The sequence below is a fragment of the Macrobrachium rosenbergii genome, chromosome 31 (assembly GCF_040412425.1).
Source record: "Macrobrachium rosenbergii isolate ZJJX-2024 chromosome 31, ASM4041242v1, whole genome shotgun sequence".
NCBI lineage: Eukaryota > Metazoa > Arthropoda > Malacostraca > Decapoda > Palaemonidae > Macrobrachium > Macrobrachium rosenbergii.
Window position 1 is genome coordinate 29,166,109 of NC_089771.1, and position 14,499 is coordinate 29,180,607.

A 14,499-nucleotide genomic window follows, 5' to 3' on the forward strand; every position below is an offset into this window, starting at 1 on the left:
CTTTGTGTTCGTTACGGGTCAGATGACGTGATATAAGAAACAAGCTATAAATAATAACTGTGAAACGCACATACATTAATATATATATATATTTATATATATATATATATATATATATATATATATATATATATATATATATATATATATATATATATATATATATATATATATATATATATATATATATATATATATATAAGGTTACGTACGCATGCACTACTCGAGAGCCAGGAAACACGTATAAAACTGAAAAACAAAAACATCTAAACACAAAATCTGAATATGGTACAGAAATCTGAAGCTAAGATGTGCAGGAAAAAAAAAAAAAAACGGTCACTGAAGCACGTCCCCACTGTGAAAGTGCAAATTCAAATCTATTACAAGACATATGTGCGAGGAACCGCCGACAGAAGGAGCTGCAGAAGAGGGAATAAGGCAAAAGTTCATGAAGATTCTTCAGAAGGCATCGAGAGAATAGGTTACAGGATGAACAGAACACGTGCGCAAACTAACAGCTGAATTGTGCATTATAGATAACAGTTAACCCGGTAAGGAAAGGATTTAAAAAATTAACGAAGACCAAGAGGATTTGATAAAACACACACACACACTGGAAGTGTAGGAGAAAACAACATAAAATGAGAAAGTAAATGAAATACAATCCCAACTAAAAATAGAATAAATGAACAAAACTTAAGAGAAAGAGAACGCCAAGAAATTAAAAAGCAATAAACACGACAGTCCTGGAGGGAAAAGGGAACGCAATGGAGACAGTATAATAAACACAAACTATGAGAAAGAGAGAAAGGGAAAGTGAGCACAAGCACCAACTCTCCCCCCCCCCGCCATGACCGCAGGTGCAAGCAAGCAAACGAGAAACGAAATGAAAGTCACAACAATTTCCTCAGTAGTATTCGGGGCTTCAGGAAACCACCTTGCGTGGAATTAAGGCTAAAATTAGAAACTAAGTAAAAAAAAAAAAAAAAAGTCTTGAAATAAGGTTCTCGTTATTTGCAGCATGTGGAAGTGAAACGTGCGTATACAGAGGTCATGAATAATTATCGAAGCTGTTACGAAATACTGGGTATGTGTTCTTTGGCCCATTTGACTGGCAAGCTTCCAAAAAAAAAATTTGCAATGACCTTTTTCGGTAAATTGACTATGAATAAGGGCAAAATGGACGAACTCGTTTAATAAGTCAATAATTATATTTAAGATTAGATTATCTAAAATTATACAACCTTGCGCTTTCCTGCAAATAACCTCATCCGTCTCTAACTGTTTTTTACTTTTGTTTACTGGTCCCAAGGATGTTACGAAATTCAATTAAAAAGCATCTCAAGTTTTCAGTGAAAATGTTAAACTTCACGAGAGCTGTTACAAACCGCTGTTAAAACTTAACATTCAAAGTTACAGCTAATCTTTTTCTTTTCAAAAGTTACTGCTAATTTTTCTTTTTTAGAGTTCAGCAAACACTAAAACCAAAAGTTACTAAACTTTCAGTTTATTCGGCGGTACAAAATATGCGGGGACTCGCTATGATGAACAGCAATTGTAAAATAAAGAAGTTATATACTGTAAAATAAAGAAGTTATATATACTGTGTGTATATATATATATATATATATATATATATATATATATATATATATATATATTATATAATAAATTATATTACTGATGAACGGCAATTGTAAAATAAAGAAGTTATATACTGTTAACAAACACATTGTGTTGGATTTCAGGTACATATTTTTTCCTTTTTTCCAACTGTCATTTATATGACCTTTCTTTGTAAACTCATTTTTATATTTCTTCACTCTGCTACGTAAAGGACTGTAAGTCGAAAGGCGTTGCAGCACTCCGTTGTTTCTCTTTCCTTCGTGGATTTCGTCTTTATTTACATAACATACATACATACATTATATATACAGTACATATACACACACACACACACACACACAGAAAAGCGAACTCTTTCAAGTCTGGAAATTCTTTCCCCAACCGATCATATCCAACCGACTGTTTCTTTTCTCTCTCGCGGGCCATGACATAACCTGAAGTGCCTCTAACCTCAAGCCCAGACTCCTCCCCCCCCTCCCCCTTGACGTTTCCTCCCCTCCCCTCCCTAGGGGTCCTACAACGTCATTCCCAACCGCTCGGAGGCATTTTCTACTTGAGGGCCGACTCCAAATTGCCACACGAGACTACCTATACCTCCCCCGTTCCAACTGTTTCTTCAAGGTTATGTTGGATGCGTGAGACAAGGGGGGGAAAATGACCCCCAGGCACTTTTCACTTCATGCGTAATTCCCATACATTAGTTTCACTCGTTACGTACACTAATAACACTGGAATCATAAGGATTCCTTATTTATATTCGCCAATAATACTGACTCGTAACTTTGTGGGCCTCACGGTTAAAAATAATTCCTTGGCATTCTGTCAGGAATAACTGAACACTCCAGTCAAAATAATTATTCATGTTTTATGATTGGATCATACCTATTCATGCGCACCCTAAATAGCTGGTCTCTTTAACTTATAGCTCCAAAGTTATTGCCAGTGTTAAAAGCTTTGACCAGAATCTACGGACTTTGGACCCATAATAATAAAGCAAATGCACATTTTCGGACTGACAAACTCCCTTTATGCAAATCTAAGTAGGATACAACCAGGTCTGACTAATATACCACATGCATGTAGGGGACTTGGGATGATAGACAAGTCGTGGAAAAAGCTAAATAATTTTCCCAAATTTTGCAAGTAAGGGACTATTTTCAATCAATTTAACTTATTATTCGTGCAATTAATGCCTACACTGATTTCGAGGGGGTAAAAAGACTTCACGCTCTCGTGAACAATTAAAACATGTCAGTATATTTCATTTCATCGCGTAATATTCATGAGTATGTCTATTTCGATTAACGAAAAGGGGGGGGGGGAGGTTGATACAGAGATTAAGCCTAAAAGAATCCACGGTATCTTTAAAAGTCCCTAAAATCACGAAAAATCTGGAGAACACTAACTTTCCGATTAAAGGAACGCCAGCCGCCCAACTGATCTATCCTAAGCGATATTACCAGAGAGAGAGAGAGAGAGAGAGAGAGAGAGAGAGAGAGAGAGAGAGAGAGAGAGAGAGAGAGAGAGAGAGAGACATAAACAAGAGTGCATAAGAGACCGAATGATGCACTTCCTTGAATTATGGTCTGTAAAACCCAAGGTTCTGTGCAGAGCTCCAGTTCGTCACGAAACCGAATCCACCGTAATTTGGAAAATACAGAGAAAAACTCAAATTACAAGAAAAAGCTATGATTTGTACGAAAAGACTTTCGTGAAAATAAACATAAATGAAGAGCGATGATGTTAACAGGCATGGACACATTTCTAAACTATACTGAAAAGTAATTTAAGACGTTCTTATAAATATGAGAACGGCTTAAGGAATATAATCAAAAGGAAAACAGTTTAGTAAACTGATAACCAAAGATAAGTCAATAGAGCAAAATTGACTAAGTACTGACTTGTAGATAAGGCAAGATATTTCCTATAATATAACGCTATGACAAGCCATAACTATATGAATAAAAATCAACTACTAGTAATAACCAAACTCTTAACATCATCATCTTGTCAAGATACTTATGATATAATGATATATCATCATACCAGGCACTCCCATGACAATGTCCGGCCATCATTATAACGGCAGTGCCTCGCATCATAACTGTGACCTATGATGACCATTATAATGCCAAAATCCAGTTCTATAATGACATCCGACCATCAGAAGTGACTGCCCTTGCATTATACCTGCGCCAGACCCCCCTTTTAAAGGCTCTAGGCTTCGCTCTTTACCATCTTGAACGCATGCGCGACAAAAACAAATGACGGCTTTCTCAACATCTTGCCTGAACAAGAATACCGTATGAACGCGGCCTCTGGCAGCTATATACCGGTGAGTGACCCCGCTATTTCAGCACTCAATTGACCCGAGCTCAGAAAACGGGTTGAGAGAGAGAGAGAGAGAGAGAGAGAGAGAGAGAGAGAGAGAGAGAGAGAGAGAGAGAGAGAGAGAGAGAGAAAGTGAAACTCCCTCAGTTACGGAAAAAGCTGTCGAGCGGGTTCAACATTCGGAAGTTGTCGATAACTTGGCTAGCAAGTGTGCAAATTTATCTCAGTATTTTCTCTAATTTTGATTCAACCAGTTATCAAAAAAAAAAAAAAAAAACAATAATAATTACATTTTCGGTAACTTCTTGACCGCCCTATTGCAGGAGGATATTAATAATTTCAGAAATACGATTTTGACTGTTAATCTACAGAGAAATTCGCAAAAATTTTGCAGTCAAATTTTGGTATTCGAGGTGAAAGACTAATAATTAATTTCCTTTATCGCATCAGGGATTAGAAAGTACGGTTCATACGATATCATAAAGACATGGGTAGCACTACCAACTATACTGCCAATTGCAAAACAAATAACAAAACCATAAAACCTCCCAATTAAAGAGAATTTGTAAACAAGCAAAATCTGCATTACAGACACATCAGCAGAAAGAAGAGACATCGATCCCCCTCTGAAAAGAAGGGAAACTGTCAAACTCTTGGTAAAGAGGCGATTAGAGTAACACCCTTGGGAAAGAAAGACAAATTCGCAATAGAGAGGATTGCTAATCTTACTCCGTATACTGTTCAGACTCCTAATGCATTACGATATAACGGAATTGCAAGATTTTTTCCCCTGAAGCCACGCTACGATACGCGTATCTGTGAAATTAACGGCCGCAACTCTCTTCCGTACCTGTATTGCTTTCGCACGGGCAAAATCAACGTGATGCAACGCGACTGTATTTCGAAAGCGGAAACTCACTCTCTCTCTCTCTCTCCTGAATATAACGCTATATTCGTTGAAAGGAATTGCGTAATACAATTGCATGCAATGCAGCGGGCCAAGCAATAAGCTCCCGCTAGTCTCTTCCGTTACACGCTTGCCAAAATCGCTTGTCTCAATCTTTTCAATTATACCTCCTCAAAGTCTTCATCACCACTCGCTACACACTCATGTTCTCCTGATTCACATTCACGCGTAATTCTTCTCGGTCAATCAATAAAATGAATGTGCTACATTATAATTCGAAAAATAATGTTGTAAAACTATTACTTGTAAGACCTGATAAATATCAAACTTCCAGTCTCAAGCCTTTCAATAAGAGATTCCAGGATCAAATCAAAATTCAAGCTTAAAACTGTGAATTAATGTTCCAGACAGCATCCAAACATTGACCATCTTTGAGGCTGCAATGAAACTTTAACTCAATGATTTAGTGTCTAATTTATTCATGCCGTTCTTAACTACTACTAATCTGTTATTATACGTACTGAGAGAGAGAGAGAGAGAGAGAGAGAGAGAGAGAGAGAGAGAGAGAGAGAGAGAGAGAGAGAGAGAGAGAGAGAGAGAGAGAGAGAGAGATACTTGCAAAGTTCTATCAGAATAAGAGGCAAAACCAGAATCCTCAGGTTATTTTTAACAGTTTAAATACTTCTCATTTTCATTCATAGCTCGACAATGAAATCAAAACAAGGTCAAAAGTTACCAAGAGCCTTCGTCACAATGAAATGTTATCATTTGCTAATCAGATTCCAAATTACCATGAAAACACTCACAATTTCGTAACTAGATAATCATAGCTTCTACCCAAATGATCAGACTTTGTTTTCAAGGACTGAATAACCACTCTCGTGATAGAATGTTCGTAGACTGTTGGATCATATACCTTAACATAATGACAAGAAGGATTTTGTCATTTAATCTTTCCTCTCCCACTGTAAAACTATAATTGCGAATGGCTTGAAATGATTCAAACATACTCATCCACTGATATGAAGTGCAATGGATTGGTTGAGTGTCAAAGGAGCTGTTTGTGTAAAAGGAGCTGTTTTTGTAAGTTAAAAATAAAAATAAAATTAATCTGAACTTCCTTTAAATTCTGGGGTTCAATAGAAAGAAAAATACAGCGAGATAAAATAATAATTCCAAATATATATTTTATCAAAAACAAACACGATATAGCGTCACTATACCGGCTACATATGTACATCTTAATGAGAGAGAAAAAAAAAAAAAAAAAAAAAAAAAAAAAAAACGAACTGAGACCACATAATTCTATAAAAAATTTTCCACTAACCACGTACCAAATTAATACCACGACTCCCACAATTCAATTTCACGATCCAAGACAAAAGCTAATGACATCAACCCACGGTCTACACTCTAGACCGTGCATTAACCTATCCGAAATATTTGAGAACGGGTTGTGTGATCCGTGACCTTTGACCTTTCCCCCCTCGAAATCTGTACAGAGAACAACCAAGGACGTTCAGAGTCAAATCTCGTGATCATCGAGTGAAAAAGATGGAGTGAAATTCAGCCAAGGTTTTCTTCAAGTAGAGGGGGTAGACCATACAATTATTATAGACAGATTTTTCTATATTGGACCATACAATTATTATAGACAGATTTTTCTATACTATTATATATAAAATACAGAAAATACCGTCAATAATAATAATAATAATAATAATATCTTAATATTTACGTTCAACAAAAACATTTGAGCGTAGAGGAACGAAGACTTCTTGGAGAGAGAGAGAGAGAGAGAGAGAGAGAGAGAGAGAGAGAGAGAGAGAGAGAGAGAGAGAGAGAGCATATCACAGGTAATCAGACAATATCACTAGAGCAATCATATACGCGAGAATCGTCCATCATGAAAAATATGTCATCCAATGACTTCGGCTCAACAAACATCATGTTCACTTTCACTGTGACAACAACTGGGTGGTTATTTCAAAAATGATACATTTACCAACCTTCAGAAATCATGCAGACAGTAATGGCTCGTCCATCTCTCTCTATGTCATCTCTGACTTCTTCTCTCTCTTTCTTCTCATGTCTCTCTCTCTCTGTATGTATGAACGTGTGTATGTATTATATACATACAAACATATATTATTTATATATATATATATATATATATATATATATATATATATATATATATATATATATATATATATATATATATATATATATATATATATATATAAGAGAGAAAGAGAGAGAGAGAGAGAGAGAGAGAGAGAGAGAGAGAGAGAGAGAGAGAGAGAGAGAGAGAGTGTTACCTGAAGATGGGTTACATCCCTGGGGGGGGGGGGGACTACCTCACCGTGAGACAGTCAAACCGTCCAACATGTAGGATCAATGACCACCAATTTTAATGCAATTTATTCAGTGGTGGGGAAACAAAGTTACGTCATGCTTTCCCCTCCCCCAATAGACTACCGTCCTTCCACTTCCCCTTCCCCCTTCCCCTCTATCTCGCCACGGTTCTTGTATAAATAAGCTAGTCACTGAGAAACACACTTTTACTTTCGATGGTTCAACGTCATATTCTCTCCCTGCATGATCAAAGAAAGCTTGGCATAACTTTCTACTATATCAAAGAAAGCTTGGCATAACCTTCTACTTTATCAAAGAAAGCCTGGTATAACTTTCTGTAAACTTCCTTAAACTGAGCCAAAAAAATAAAAGGGTTTAATTCAATGAATTGTCTATCACAGTCACTGCTTACATTTGCAGTTTCTTGTAATTCATTCATATTTAAGAGGTCAATGACCTGCTGACATTGAATGCATCAATATACTTCTGTAGGCATTTAATGCATCCCAGCAATTGGTCCTGTTTTTCAATGTATTAGCAATATTTGATTTTTATTACCTCGTTACAAATTCTCATTACTTTAAAGCTGCTTCGAGACTGCTTTTAACTCAAGCAGTAGCCAATTTGTTTTACAGTTCAACTTTATCTTCCTAAGTGTTAAAGTGACACTGTCAACTAAGAATGTATATTATGACAGAGAAGGATCATATGTATATCAAATTACTCTTAAATTCCCGCCTTTGGACTTGCACGTCATAATCTACGCATTTATAAAGGGATACGTGGAGGAACTGAACACTAAGAATTTCACAGTAGGCTGAATATCAGCAGAGGACTCGTAACACCACATCCTGCCTATGAGAGAATTAACAATCCCCGAATGGTTGTCTTCGGGAACTAGTCTTCCCAACCTCCTCACTGCAAGGTCACAAGAACTTTTTCTTTTAGGTCCATTCAAATGAAGTTCATCACTGCTTACCCCATGGCACACTCTTTCTTCCAGTTAAAACTAAGAGTTTTAACTGTCTCCATAAACTTTGCACTCTTTCCAAGTACAAGATTCTTATTAATATCTAATTCCGATATCCTATCGTGCCTTGGAAGAGGAAGAGGAAGAGGAAGAGGAAGAGAGAGAGAGAGAGAGAGAGAGAGAGAGAGAGAGAGAGAGAGAGAGAGAGAGAGAGAGAGAGAGGAAATAAAACAATTAGATGTGACATTTTCCATGGGAAAAATATTATAATACATCTATGAGTAAGGCGTACAGGAACTCAACCGCCCCCTCCCCTGCCCCGGTCAAGGTAATGATACAATACTGGATCGCCACAGCGGAACAGACCTGGCCACGTGGGTGAGAGAGGAGAGAGAGAGAGAGAGAGAGAGAGAGAGAGAGAGAGAGAGAGAGAGAGAGAGAGAGAGAGAGTCTCAGTTACAGCTCTGATTTTTTCTTTTTTCTACCTCTACCTTTTTTCTACCGCTACCTTTATTCATGATCTACCTCAGGTAAGGACATCTTCTTTATAATCTACCTAAAATAAATATCCATTAAGCTTATCCATTAACCCGGTAATATTATAAATATCCTTATCCTTCTTGAAACGTCCAACTCATAATACATCTACTTTTGTGTATTACACACACACACACAACGCTTTAAAAATAGTCGAAAAAGTTGAAAAGCGTGCAAACAGCCTCTCTCTCTCTCTCTCTCTCTCTCTCTCTCTCTCTCTCTCTCTCTCTCTCTAGACGAAGACCAGAACTCGTACCATTTCTTGGGAACTATAAAATATGCGTATGGCCATTCCACTGACCATAACAGAGACGCCCATTATGGCGTAAGACAGGAGTCTCCCCTTTCACCTCTCGAAAGGAAAAGGCCACTGACACGTCCCACAGTCACATTAACTTGAAATATGATGAGAAAAATGAACATGGACCGGAACAATCTGACAACATCAACGTACGTTATGATAACCTAAACGCACGTTATGATAACCTAAACGCACGGTATGGTAACCTAAATGTACGTTATGATAACCTAATGTACATTAATAACCTTAACGACGTTAATAACCTAAACGTGCGTTATGATAACCTAAGCGTAGTTTATGATAACCTAAAATAGAAATATATTTTATAAGTCTTCCTACCTTGGCGTAGATTTGAACCTACAGTATGCTTTGGGACTGGAGATGGCCAATTTAGGCCAAAGGCCAAGCGCTGGGACCTATGAGGCCATTCAGCGCTGAAACGGAAACTGACAGTAAGAAGGTTTGAAAGGTGTAGCAGGAGGAAAACCTTGCAGCCACACCTTGAAACAATTGTTAGCGAGGGTGGAAAGTCAGATGGAAGAAAAAGAATGACGTACAGATCATTAATTCTACAAGAGTACGTACAGAGACATATTCAAATGCATGTCTCCTAATGGTCGAGTGTATTAAGTCACTGTCTTCCCTGTTCAAACCCAAAGAAGGCCTAACTTCATATCCTCGTCAGGGTTCGAGCACTTATCATAATACTACATAATTCCCTTTTGAGTGTATGTTATTCCAAAGGAAATGTGAACTCGATTTACTGGGTTATTTCAAGCTTAATATCTGAAAGTACGTAAAGGTCATGGGTAAAATTAATGAGATACTAACTAATAAATATATATATATATATATATATATATATATATATATATATATATATATATATATATATATATATTATAATCTACTGACTGTGAATGAATTCAGCTTTTCAGAGGAAACAATAATAAAGAAAGACAATGACATCGGGAGCCTAACCTATCATACGACGATATCCACTTTCGGAGAGAGAGAGAGAGAGAGAGAGAGAGAGAGAGAGAGAGAGAGAGAGAGAGAGAGAGAGAGAGATTCTGAGAGACCTTCACTTATCAATATGCCAAGCCTGCTTCTTCAAGTACTGAAGTCCATTATCAAATAGCAACATTCTTCTCGCTGTTAATTGGAGAGGATGAGAGTAATAAGTCTTTATTATAAATGTAGTGAAATCCAGCTTCTATTTACAAATAATAAGCAAACATAACACGTCCTTTCGTCGTTTGCTGCACAAAGACGAAAAGTTCCGAGGTAGCAATTTATGGACAATAGTAATTTTATCCCAAAAACAATTCATACGGAAAATAACAAGAATGATTTACTATTAAGAACACCATACCAAAACAACGCCAGTACTCTTGCTAAATGACATTCCCGCCGCTCATAAAAACATCAAACGGCTTTCAGTCGTGGAAGAGAAAGAAACACAATTCAAGGTTCCCCGATTCTTTCACTTTCGATCCCCGGGCCATCGCCCAATCCTCTTCAGCGGACCTAATAGTTAGAAATACTTAACGGTTATCTGAAATTCCCAACAATTATGTATTCTCGAAATCCTTGCATAATGAACATATACATAAAAAAAATACTACGTACTGGTCAAACGCCTTTGCAGATTTTTTTTTTAAGGTTGCCGTACGCCAAATCGCTCCTCCCAAGAAGAGCAGAGGTACTGCCCCCTTTCTACCCGCCCCCACCTCCCCTCCGACCATACAGAGATAGTGATAGCGTCTCGTACGAACCGGACCAGGGACCAGTCTCCTCCTGGCGGCATGCCACGATCAGTCTCTCTCTCGCTGCTACACCTATCGGACGTCGGGGCTCGGTCTCTTTCTCTCTCTGTCACCTCATACGCGAATCCTTTCACTCCATCGTACTTTCGTCAGCGAGACCTGTTGCATGTTGATTTACCCGTCTGACTCTCCGCTGTACGTTGTGACGGGAGTAACGGTTATGGAAATTATGCCGCTGGGAAAAATAAAACGAGAGAGTCTGCTACTTTTGATGTAGGCTGCATACTTCTCTTGACGCATAAATATGTAAAGACGCAAAACGATAGACTTGCATAGAAACGTCATGGGGTCCCTGTGAACTCCCACAGGTACGCTCGCGTCATCCTTTCCCCGGCTCATTAACCAACAAATCACAAAAAAGAAATGTCATCGAACTTGAACACACCTTCCGACCCCGAAAGGCCGCCCAGACCGGGCCGCCAAAAAACTTCCAAAATGGAAAGATCCCACTCCAATAAGCTGTCCGAGAGGTTTCTCGACTTAGTGCCACGAAAGATGCTGACCTTTGGAAGGAAGGCGACCAGTGACGATCGAGAACCCGAACGCGACGACGACGACGACGTGGAAAGTCGGAGGAAACGGGAGACCAGTGTCATGAAAAGGTGGATTGTGTGTGTGACGGTGGCAGGACTCGTCGTCTCGGCGCTCGTTTTAGCCATCGTTTTAATTTCGCTTTTGTCGTCGTCAAAATCCGCGGGACCTTCAGATCAAGACACGACAGTACCCGATGATGATGATCAGAAAGAGGAGGTTCCTCGGGTACCACCGGAAGCAGGAGGCTTCCACAATTTCGTGGTTAAAAATCTGGAAGGGGCGATGAACGACACAGCTGATCCCTGCGACGACTTCTACGAGTACGCCTGTGGGAGATGGCCCATTCTCAATCCCCCTCCGGCGGGAGTTTCCCGTTGGAGCAACTTCGAGGAGCTGACTGTCACCATTTGGGACATGATGCAGGAGCAACTGGACAACGTCGCTCGTGGGGCCCGGGGTTCGACGCCCAAAGAGGGTAACAAGAGTCGCCCCTTGCTGGAGGATGCGAATCCCTTCATAGTCGATTTAGTGGGCGTGTATTACAACACCTGCGAGAACGAGACGCACCTCGCTGATCGAAAGGCAGCGCCACTCGAGGAGGTCCTTGCCAAGATGGACGACCTGTACGATTCCAAACTGCGAGATCTTCAGCCACTGGCCGCCTTCCAGGACATGCTGGAGTATGTGCACCACGAGCTGACGGTGCACGCCTTCTTCGGGTGGAAGGTGGAGATGGACAACAGCATTAAAAACCAGATGGTCATCGAACTGACTGCTCCTAGCGGGGATCTCCTACCGCAAGGGACGGTCGTGGAAGGCAACAAAGACTTGATTAAAATCTACAAGAAATATGCTAAAAACCTGTTAGAAATCGTGGGCACGTACAGAAATGGCGACCCGGAAAACGAAGCACAGATCATCATCGACCAACTGAAAATATATCACCCCTTGAACGGCTCTCCTTTGGTCAATGTCACTAACGTAGTGCAACTGAACGACCTGGCCCCCTTTCTAGACTGGCATAAGTATTTCAACGACGCTTTCAACAAGGTCGGGGCATTCATCACCCCTACTGAGCGGATTCTCTCCATGATTCAAGAGTATTTGCTCCAACTATCGGACAAAATAAAAGCTGAAATCTCGAGCAATGGATCGCAGAGACTCTACAAGTACCTCCGTTGGCAGGTCATCCAGTATTACAGTCAGTTTCTTCACAAAGAGGCAAGAAATGCTATTCTACCACTGTTCGACGGCATTAGCGGGGAAAACACGTCGGAGCTGCCAAACTTCCGCTATCGCCCTTGCATTAAGGAACTTGAAGACCGACTTGCCATCCCGATGGGGTATTTACTCCTGGAAACTGTGAAGAAACAGCTTCCAGGCAGAACCAAAGTGAAGGACATTGTGTCAACGATAGAAAACATGGCCCTCAGGATCCGGGACACATACAAGGTCTATATAAACTCTTTCCGCTGGTTAACGGAAGAGGCCAAGGCAGTTCTTATAGATAAACTCGACCACATTAATATCTTGGTCGGATATCCGCCCATACTGGACGACGAACACCTGCTCCAATCAACGTACGAGCCTTTGGAATTCAAAAAGGGCCATTTGATCCAGAACCAAATCAATTTACTGAAATTCAACCAGGAGAGAAAGATGCGTTTCTTGCGGCAACCGGCCTCCTACACCGAATGGGAGCTCCTGTCGCCCATGTCCCTCATCAGTTTTTACGTCTATCGTCGGAACACCCTCCTCGTGCCCCTGGGAGGGTTCATGCATCCACTGTACAGCCAAGACCTTCCGGAGTCCCTCTCGTACGCCACAATGGGGCTGTTCATCAGCCACGAGATCGGCCACGCCATCGACTTCGTCGGTCGCACCCGCGATCATTACGGTCGCACTAACGCGACCCTGTGGGACGATTCCACAGTCACGGACTTCGTGCAGAGGGTCCTGTGTCGCGTCAACGAATACTCCGAACGTTACTACCCCGTCGAAGGCCTTCTCACCATCGCGGAAGTGATGGCAGACGACGGAAGCATCGGCACGGCATACAAGACGGTTCAGCATCGCCTTCGGGAGACGAGATTTCCCGAGCCCCTGGAGGAGTTCATGCGCGACAAAGGGCTCTCCCCCGATCAGCTGTTCTTCCTCTACTACGCCCAATTGTTTTGTTCGGCTTCCCCTCCAGGAGAACCTCTCAAGGGCATCGACCACTACCCACCGCACCCCGTCAGGGTTCGAGCCACACTGGCCAATACCCCTGAATTCCATCGAGTTTTCGGCTGTCCCAGAGGGTCGTTCATGAACCCGGTCAGAAACCAGACGTGTGATATATGGTGATACGGACGCAACGAATCATCTGGTTAGATTCCATAAGAAACCAGAATTGTGATGAATGGTGATACGAACAAATATGAAGTGACATTCCAAGGTTATCTGTGTTGAGCATTTTAAAAACCATACGTGTGATATTCAGAAAACATTTTAGTTGAAATGTACTTGACTGCATTTATTACAGTATTCCACAACGAATGTAAGACATACTCAAGTATCATAGATGAATTAAAATAATATATGAATGCCAGTCATTTTTCAGTGATTACCACAAGATGATCCTTTACCGGACGTTTTCTGAGAGACTACTAACAAACGTTTCAGTGCAGTGAAAAAAAAACGTTGGGTCCTACGCAAAAGGAAATCGAACAGACATTTATGAATAGCTATGTACAACTGAATAAACATGCAAAACATTTATAAACTTGAAGCACAATGTACCTAGATCACAAACGTTCTCTTTCGCAGCACAAAAAGCATGTTTACTTGAAGAGTACAACATTTTTCTTAACTCTGCACAAAAACTGTGATCCACTGATGTAACATCTAAGTAGTCATGTAAGTTAACAGTTGCATTTCTAAGCATTCACGGCACGATAAATATATGTATATTTTGTTTACAAACTTCCGTCATTTTATTTTCCCTAAACACCAAGAATTAATCGCCAGAAGAAAAAACTCAAGGATGTAAACACTTCAATTGTCACTTGAAATACTTTGCCTTCAGTAAACTGAAACTAATTACCGTCTTAAGGTTTAAAATAGC

General features: G+C 40.1%; 2 protein-coding genes across 2 annotated transcripts in view; one reads left to right on the forward strand and one right to left on the reverse strand.

The window, feature by feature from the left end:
• Ubr1 (Ubr1 ubiquitin ligase) overlaps positions 1 to 14,499 on the reverse strand; it is a 63,206-nt gene that overhangs the window by 21,026 nt on the left and 27,681 nt on the right.
• LOC136855492 (endothelin-converting enzyme 1-like) lies at positions 10,856 to 14,358 on the forward strand. Its single transcript, XM_067132576.1, has one exon. The coding sequence runs from the start codon at positions 11,223 to 11,225 to the stop codon at positions 13,737 to 13,739; it is 2,517 nt and encodes an 838-aa protein (XP_066988677.1). The 5' UTR covers positions 10,856 to 11,222; the 3' UTR covers positions 13,740 to 14,358.